The 10,005-nt window shown below is 44.4% G+C and overlaps 1 protein-coding gene across 1 annotated transcript in view; it reads left to right on the top strand.

The window, feature by feature from the left end:
• The first annotated feature begins 2,474 nt into the window (after positions 1 to 2,474).
• LOC126199208 (lipase 3-like) overlaps positions 2,475 to 10,005 on the top strand; it is a 122,652-nt gene continuing 115,121 nt past the window's right edge. Inside the window, exon 1 of the mRNA XM_049935989.1 lies at positions 2,475 to 2,560. Within this exon, the coding sequence (XP_049791946.1) occupies positions 2,491 to 2,560 (70 nt within the window). The 5' untranslated portion in view covers positions 2,475 to 2,490. The remainder of the gene's footprint in view (positions 2,561 to 10,005) is intronic.

Below are 10,005 nucleotides of genomic sequence, written 5' to 3'. Positions count from 1 at the left end.
TTTTATGTGAACGACAACAATTATAGTGCTATATAGAGTGAGTATCTCATACTGAAAGGCAGTAAACAAGATAGATAAAGAAGTAGTAAGCAAGATAATAACGAAATTCGAAAACTGGAGCTTGGTGTGGTATCTGGAAGAGGAAGGCGTCCTATCCCGGTCGAAGTTATTGGCGAGGTTGCTGTTGCTGTAACGTGGCACGTGTAGTGCTAGTGTTTGTACAATGTCGAGAGAACTGTCCATCCCATGATCAACAGTACGGAAAGTTTTGTGGTGTATTTTATGGTGGTATCCATACAATATCCAGATGGCGCAGCAACTGAAACCTCATGATCTGCATCAACGTCTTCGGTTCCTGGTACGGATCGAAGTTGAAGACATGTGGCCTGACAATATTCTTTGGAGAGACGAAGCAAATTTTACACTACAGGACACAGGGACTACACAGAACTACCGAATGTGGGGTACTGTTAAACAGAGTGTTGCGCTCGAAGAGCCATTGCATTCGCTGCGTGTGACTGTGTAGTGGGATTGACAAACACATTTTTTCTCGGTTCGTTCTTTAAACTCAGGTGTAGTGTGACGTCTGCACGTTATCGAGACCTCCTTGTAGAGCTTGTGAGTCCTGCTTTGGGAGTGCACAACTGTGTGGAAACCACTGCTTCTATGCAACATGGGGCAGTACCTCATGCCTCTTGCCCAGTGAAAGATTTGCTTAATGCAACCTTCCACGAACATGTTATCTCCAAAGATTTTACAGAGCACGGCCTGCAAGTTTACCTGGTGTGAATCCATGTGACGTTAGGCTCTGGGGATACCTAAAAGAACGCGGTTGGTCTCTATCTGATCTGAAGGTCAGTATAGAGGAACATGTAGCTCAGATTCCACTGGAACTGCGCGAGCAACTATTGATCACGTCGTATGCAGCATGTGCCGACGTTGAAAGTATCTAACCAAAATTGTATCCTTTTATTCTGTGAAATTATCAGTGATAAGATTGTTCTAAATTAATTATTCAGCAAACCTGCATCTGACTGCGTCTGTGAACTTGTTTCTTGCACTCCTCCATTTTGCCAGAAATGCAACATGTATTTGACTCAGCAATCAAGTTTAAGAGAATAATGCCGTTTGTTCAAGTGGTTCAAATGGCTCTGAGCACTATGCGACTTAACTTCTGAGGTCATCAGTCGCCTAGAACTTAGAACTAATTAAACCTAACTAACCTAAGGACATCACATACATTCATGCCCGAGGCAGGATTCGAACCTGCGACCGTAGCGCTCGCTCGGCTCCAGACTGTAGCGCCTAGAACCGCACGGCCACTCCGGCCGGCTAATGCCGTTTGTGCAATGGCATTAAGATGGTACTGGAAAATTAACTTTTGGGCCTGATGTTTACTTGGTTCTTTCATTGGTGGGTAACTTTAGTTTACTACTCATTTTCATATTCCTTACAAGCAAAGGATGTGGATTATGATTCAGGCTGTTAGATTTAAACAAAATGTTGATATATATATATATATATATATATATATATATATATATATATATATATATATATATATATATACTGTTAAAATTTTAAGTCAGACACAAAATCTACTATTTCAAACATTTTCGTAGCACGAATCACTCTTAACAAAAAAATTTTACAAAACACTTACTGCGTCAAACCTTGGACATACAAATCCTAACTCTGAACATTATCTAACAAAAAACCAATTTGAAATGATTATTTATTTTCTCTCATTTACATGCTAAAGGTTGGTCAGGGGCAGCTGTCACCACACGTCTGCTTCCTCTGGGCACCTACCTGCGACTCTTCGGTTTTTTACTGCACGTGCCCAACTCTCTTAACCATCAAAGATCCTCCTACTCAAAGATATTATACTCCTTCCACCTTGCGGTTGTCAACTATCGACTATTTTCTGGAGCTACCCTGATCAGACCTTAGCACATACCTTTCACCATCTCCGGTGCTGATATGAAACAAATTGCGTAAGTGGTAGTTATTAATGAAATCAACATTATGCCTTTCTCACTTGTGAGACCTTTTCTACTTACGTCCCATTCCTAATCCATTACAAGTGGCAACATTTCTATATGTCTTTCTTCTATTCACAGCGATAGATTTGCACTTGGTGGCCAAAACTGAAACTTAATTTTTCCCAGCGTAAACTGTTCAACCATTAACGTATCAGAATATCTACCAAGATTCGCTGTCCTGTAATAATTACACTCCGCACTGAACCTCTATAGTAGCTGAAATTTAATCACCTAGTATATTTGAAAACTATATGAATGATGTTGCTGTCATCTGAAGATTGCTATTAATCGACCTTGATCAGCTCTCTAATACTGCACTCATAGCCGTTGTTTATGATAACCGTTTCAAGGATCATTCGGTATCAGATGGCAGATAAAGGAGCAAGTACTTAAATATGGGGGGCGGCGCGGGCAGAGAGGCAGAGGTGGCACGGGATCAGATACCATGAAGACTGCCGCTTTACTGGTGCTGGTCCTCGTGATAGCTGCGGAAGGGGCGGTGCCTTACCGTCGACCTCTTGTGGAGACACTCGAATACAATGAGGATGCTGACTTGGATACGATGAGTAGAACTTAAGCTGGATCGACACAGGTGATACTATCGACAACAGTAGTTGGAAATATGTTGTTGTACTGTAGCTTTACAATAAAATATTGGTTAGCAAGTCCCTTTTATTTAATACTACAATTGGTCACGATACCACCACCTCTCCTTTATTTTTTTTTCATTGCGAGCTACAAGATATATGTGATAACTTCAAGAGTTTCGCGAAGCACGAGATTAGGTAACAACTGTTGATAACAAGTGAATGCAGTGGGTGTTCGAGTATATTGTCTCCTAATGTGACAGCTTCCCGGAAGAAGCTCGATACTGTACTGCTTTGTCTATTGAAAACTACAGCATCCAAAGACAGTGGTCATGTGTGTGTAGGTTGTGCTTGTGTGTATTTTCTACTTCGGAAGAAGGCCTTTTGCCGAAAGCTTAACTCTATAGCAGCCTTTTCGTTGTGCCTGTCTACTACTCATCGTCTCCTCCATATGGTGAGAAGCAATCTATCCTTTCCATAATACTGTTGTTACTCCATCTTGGAATTCCCACTTTTTATTAAGCAACAAACGATCATGTGACTGACTTGGTGAATATTTTACGAACAGAAAGCAGTACGTAATACTTGTCGGCGAGGAAGAGAAACGAAAAAGGCATGCAGTGCGTCCCATGGTGGCGTAACAGGATTACTATTAGATAGGCTCAGTACTAGGGGAGACGTAGGGCTTGGAATACATTTCGAGCTTCCTCCTCCAGGAAATCCTTTAATAGAGATTTAATATACTTTCTTATCCCGTTTCTACGTTCACGCTCATAAATTTAGGATAATTGCAGAATTTGGTGCCACACAACGTGGCGCTAATAACAAAGCACACAGGGAACACACACGACACAGATCTGTAAGTCCACGGTATTGGTGATAAGTTGAGAAAAAACCGTCCCGAAACACATGTGCTACAAACGGACACTGTTTCCTGCGCATGTACCTCGACATCAATATGGGATATTATCACCATGCACAAGTACACAGGCCGCACAACGGGTTGGCATACTCTGGACCAGGTGGTCGAGCATTTGCTGGAGGTATAGCCTGCCATTCTTGCACCAGTGCTTGTCGGAGCTTCTGAAGTGTTGTAGGGGTTTGAAGACGTGCAGTTATATGTCGACCGAGAGCATCCCAGACGCGCTCGATGGGTTTTAGGTCTGGAGAACACGTAGGCCACTTGATTCGCCTGATATCTTCTGTTTCAAGGTACTCCTCCACGATGGCAGCTCGGTGGGGCCGTGCGTTATCATCCATGAGGAGGAAGGTGGGATCCACTGCATCCCTGAAAAGGCGGACATACAGGCGTAAAATGACGTCCCTGTGACCAGGGATCAGTGGAATGCACCTTGCAGGTCTCCGGGTAAATAAACCATGTCTGTTCAGTCGTCTGTAGACTGTGTGTCTGGAGACAACTGTTCCAGTCGCTGCGGTAAGCTCCCGAACAAGGCTACCTGCAGTACTCCGTGGCCGTCTGCGGGCACTGATGATGAGATATCGGTCTTCTTGTGGTGTTGTACACTGTGGACGTCGCGTACTGTAGCCCCTGGACACATTTCCTGTTGGCTGGAATCGTTTGGAATCGTTGCCATAATCTTGAGATCACACTTTGTGGCACACGGAGGGCCCGTGCTACGACCTGCTGTGTTTGACCAGCCTCCAGTCGCCCTAGTATTCTACCCCTCATAACGTCATCAGTATGTGTTATTTGACCATTTTCAACACACAGTCACCGTTACCACGTCTGAAAACGTCTGCACATTTACTCGCTGCACCGTACTCTGACATGCACCAACACACCTCTGGGTATGTGGACTGCTGCCGGCGCCACCGTGCGACGACCGCAGGTCAAATGCACCGCATGGTCATACCCCGAGGTGATTTAAACCCGCAAACCGCCCACCAGACCGTTATTTCACCATGTGTCAGGATTATCCTTAATTTATGAGCATGAGTGTAGATGATGGCATACACTTTTTGTTTGCGGAAGTCTTTTTCTGAAATTACGAAAGTCACTCCGGAAAAGCAAGGTTGTTACAGGTATGGAATCATGTTCCGAGGTACAGTGTGATATTGTACCTAGGAAGAAATATTGTACTGAAATTTAAAAGCGTTGCAGTCGAGAAAACCTTGTCAGTAATGTATTTAATAGTTTATCTGTTACATTATTACTCTAATATACAGCAGTACTAAGTTCAAAATGGTTCAAATGGCTCTGAGCACTATGGGACTCAGCTGCTGTGGTCATAAGTCCCCTAGAACTTAGAACTACTTAAACCTAACTAACCTAAGGACATCACACACATCCATGCCCGAGGCAGGATTCGAACCTGCGACCGTAGCGGTCGCACGGTTCCGGACTGCGCGCCTAGAACCGCGAGACCACCGCTGCCGGCGCAGTACTAAGTAAGTGATAGCAAATTAACTAGAAATATTACAGAAACTAATTACCAGATAAATACATTTTGAAATACACTCATGAGCCAAACATTATGACCACCTGATTCATAGCCTGGTTATCCGTCTTTAGAAGGAAATACATCATTGATTTTGTGTATCAGGAATCCGACAGTTTGTTGGTAGGTTTCTGCAGGTAAGTGGAGCTAGATGTCTAAGCACAGGTCTCGTAATCCGCGAAAATGACGGGCCGCTGATTTGCGTACACGGTGATGGCGCCCTATAGCGAGTCGCATGGGTTCTATAAGATTTACATCAGGCGAATTTGGACACAGAGACATCAACGTGGGTCCACTGTAATGCTCCTAAAACAATTGTAGCACGGTTCTGGCTCCGAGACACGGATATTAATGCTGCTGAAAGATGACATCGTCGACGGAGAAGACATCAAGCGTGGAGGGATGCAGGTGGTTCGCAGCTTGTCCGTGGCGTGCGTTACTTCTCGCGCCGCGCGGTGTAGTCGCGCGTTAAGCCGCGCGGTCAGAGGCGCCTTGAACGGTTCCTGCGGTTGCCCCCGTCGGAGGTCCGAGTCCTCCCTCGGGCATGGATTTGTGTGTTGTCCTTAGCGTAAGTTAGTTTAAGTTATATTAAGTAGTGCGTAAGCCTGCTGACCTCAGCAGTTTGGCCCCATAGGAACTTACCACAATTTTCCAATTTCTTACGTTTCGAGCCACCGTTCACCTCAATGACGGCGTTTGTGGAGACAACAAGCGACGTAGTGTAGCAAAAATGTGATTCATACGAAGAGCCGACACGTTTCGATTGATCGATTGTCCCATGAGCACTGCAATCGTAATTGACGACGTCGTTAGGTCAACAAGTGTAAACGTAGGGGTGGTCTGCTACGGAGCTCCATTTTCAACAGTGTAGGATGAACGATATACCCCGAAACACTTGTGCGTGCACCGGCGTTGTCCTCTTTCGGCAGAGATACCACAGATCACTATCTTTCCTACTTGTCAGAGCAGACGAACCTCCGAACCTGTAAAGAGTTGAAGTGGTTCAAATGGCTCTGAGCACTATGGGACTTAACTGCTGTGGTCATCAGTCCCCCAGAACTTAGAACTACTTAAACCTAACTAACCTAAGGACATCACAAACATCCATGCCAGAGGCAGGATTCGAACCTGCGACCGCAAGGGTCGCGCGGTTCCAGACTGTAGCGCCTAGAACCGTTCGGCCACTTCGGCCGGCTGTGAAGAGTCGTGGTCGTCCAACCATATAGCACGTAGTGGTAGTTTCACTGTCCTACCTCTTTCCACAGATGCTCACGACTGTTGCATGTTAACATTCAAGCAGCTTCGCCATTTTCGGGATGCTCGTTCACTGGTTCTGCGTAAATAATCCCTCCTTTGTGAAAGTCGTTTATCTCAATGGTTTTCCTCATTTGTAGCCCATATCTTCGCTAGGGTGATACCCTGTCGGTGTCTTCTCCGCTTACATACTTTTGTTACCGCGTCACGTGCAACCAACGTCGCGGTGGGCAGTGGTCATAAAATTTTGTCTCGTCAGTGCAGAAGCTACGGGAAAATACCACAAACTTTCAGTTTCAAGAAACATAAAGTTGTTAAGAGATGAAAGCAACTCATTTCGGTTGCAAATGTCACAATTTCCATGGTATTAATCGACCACACGTTACATACTGTAACTAGTTTTAAAAATAAACTGAATTTTACTCAACACAAAGTTCTGTGACTGAATAATATATTCCAAATAGGTCTAACGTATTATACAATACTTGAGTGCGTAGAACTGAAAAATTTGCAAGTGATGCACAAAACACATGTTTCACAACAACAAAAACTATAGAAAATGCCTGAAACTGCTTATGGCTGTCTCTAATGCTTATTTCTTCATGTGATTCTGAAAACGGTCACCTGATTAAAACGCTGATCAGGAAGCATCATTTGTTCCTAGGTGCACTATCCTCAAGGTAGAACATTCTCCCCTATTATCAAAGTGTTTGGTGATACTTCTGCGATCTACAAGAAAGCATCGTCATCGGCCGATCGCAAGGAAATGTAAGAAGAATTAGAGAAATCTTCCACAGAAAACGCAACTTTCTTTCAAAGTGGATAAGTGGAAGAATGCTCATAAAATAAAGAATCTGAAGTATCTGGTTACGATGTAGCCGCTCAGCATCTGAAGGACATGACATTCTTTATGCAGGATGTTTCAAAGTCTTGGCGACAAACGTCTAGTGGTGATAGACCACGTCATAGAGAACAATTTTTGTGATAGACAAAATGTTGACTGATGCTTACCAATGACGCTAGGCCTGCTTTAATGCTTGTCGTCCCTGAGAAGGCGAAATTTAACGGAACTAGCAGAGTCTACCTACCAGGTGTGCAGCATACTACCATAAAACATCTACGAGTAATTATCCAATGTGACCTTAAGTAGAATGACCACATAAAACACATAATAGGAAAAGCATTTCCGGCCGAAGTGGCCGTGCGGTTAAAGGCGCTGCAGTCTGGAACCGCAAGGCCGCTACGGTCGCAGGTTCGAATCCTGCCTCGGGCATGGATGTTTGTGATGTCCTTAGGTTAGTTAGGTTTAACTAGTTCTAAGTTCTAGGGGACTAATGACCTCAGCAGTTGAGTCCCATAGTGCTCAGAACCCCCCCCCCCCCCCCCCTTTTGAAAAGCATTTACCAGACGGATTCATAGCAAGAATGTTAAGGAAACATAATTCATCCATGAATCAAGTGGATTATAATTTGCTTGTTCGACTGATTGTTCATCAGTCTGGTATCTTTACCAGGTAGGAGTGGTAGAAGACCTAGAGAAGATCCATCGAAGAGCGGTGCGTTCCGCCACGGGTTCGTTTAGTCGGAGGAGGAGGACGATTTAAACGTCCCATCGACAACGAGGTCATCAGAGAGGAGCACAAGCTTGGATTAGGGAAGGATGGGGAAGGACATTGGCCGTGCCCTTTCAAAGGAACCATGCCGGCATTTTTCTCAAGCGATTTAGGAAAATCACGGACGCGGGATTGAACCGTCTTCCTCCCGAATGCGGGTCAAGTGTGCTAAGCACTGCGCAACCTCGCTCGATCGTTTAGTCGGCTCGAGATCGGTACAGAGATGATAGATAGTAACAAGCTCCATTAGCAGACGCTACAAAAGAGGCGCAGTACATCACCGAGAGGGTTACTACTTAAACTCCGAGAGAGCACTTTCCGGGGAGAGCCGGGCCCCATATTACTTCCTTACGAAAAGACCGCAACGAGAAAATTCGAAAAATTAGAGCTAATACAGAGACTTATCAGCAACCATTCTTTCCACGCGCCACTCGCGAGTGGAACAGGGCATGGGGGAGGGGGGTCATTTAGTGGCACCAGAAGTACCCTCTGCCACACAAAGTTAGGTGGCTTGCGGAGTATGATGTAGACGTAGACATACAACAGTAGCAAATTGACAGAGTTTCAGCAAGAAAATCGTATCGATGAGTGTCTCTAAGCGGAGAAAGTTATTTTGGAACAGAATCAGGAACTTCAGTTTTCCTCGGCCTACCTCCTTTCATCTGCTTTGCATATAGAGCATGTTACTGGATGATAAGCAAAACAGTCTCAAACGACATGCGTCACATGCCTACACAAGTTTCTTTGCGGTTTCAGTGTATATTACTGCAAAGTACGCTGGTTGAATCAAGAGGCATGCATGGAACGATTTTTCGATTTCTGAAGGAAAATGGAAAGAAGGAACGAAAATTAGAAAATGCAGAATGGATTTCAGAACTCGAATTGTAAGTCGACATGACTGCACATTGCCCACGGTAATGCGTTGAAAGGTGAGAAACAACTTATTTCTCATGTGAAGGGGATACATTTAAAAAGAAAATCGCATTGTGAAGTGCACACATCATGACAAAAACACAGCCTATTTGTATAAACTCACTGGTGTCAAAGAAAAGGCAAATTTTGAAGATTTCGTTGTGGTTCAAAATGGTTCAAATGACACTCAGCACTATGGGACTTAACTACTGAGGTCATCAGTGCCCTAGAACTTAGAACTACTTAAACCTAACTAACCTAAGGACATCACACACATCCATGCCCGAGGCAGGATTCGAACCTGCGACCGTAGCGGTCACGCGGTTCCAAACTGAAGCGCTTAGAACCGCACAACCACACCGGCCGGCTTTCGTTGTGGATTTCAAAGAACTACAAGGATAGTTTTCTAGACGTTTTGAGAACACTGCCAGTCTTCCATCGGTTTTCGAACTGTTTTCAACAGTGTTTGCCGATTCACTTGAAATAGACCCTGTGCGTGTGTAGATGGATCTGACCCATCTGCAGTGTAATTCCCGTTTAAAAGAAAAATTGTTTTACGTCGAAACTGTCGGAGTTCTACTTTGTTTTTCTGAGGAAGAGCTACGATTGAGCAAGAGGTTGCTATCAGGACACAAAACGTAGATCAGCATATGTGTGTCAATGGCTTTTTCCGACTATGAATTTAAAGAAGTAATGGTTACGTGGCAACCTTTGTGCCGGAAATCTGTGGAACTGTTTTCATCTATCCTTATGCCGACAGCTTGTACCAATAGAAACTTTAATTTGTCTTGAGCATGCCAAAAATAATTAAGTAATACTGAAAATTTGTTTTGTGATGTGATCTGTGCTGTTGAGAAACATGGAATATGAAACTATGCCCTATGCAAGGCGTTCAGTCTTTCTTGCACAAATGCATTTGCATCTAAATGAGGCGCGTTCGCAGTTTCCCCCTCTTCCCCCCCCCCCTTCTGCCGCTCAGACAATGTGACATCGTTAGGGGTAAATGTACAGCTGAGAGGACACAGCTCGACATGTGTACAAGAGCACTGCATTTGTGGAGAATTCTTCGCCTTCCCTGATTTAAGAGATGAATGCTGACGGACTTCCACAGTGACCTGCATTCCTAGCTGGTAGAA

The sequence above is a fragment of the Schistocerca nitens genome, chromosome 8 (assembly GCF_023898315.1).
Source record: "Schistocerca nitens isolate TAMUIC-IGC-003100 chromosome 8, iqSchNite1.1, whole genome shotgun sequence".
Lineage (NCBI taxonomy): Eukaryota > Metazoa > Arthropoda > Insecta > Orthoptera > Acrididae > Schistocerca > Schistocerca nitens.
The sequence above is the reverse complement of the archived record's forward strand: the minus strand, read 5'-3'. Positions and strand labels throughout refer to the sequence as shown.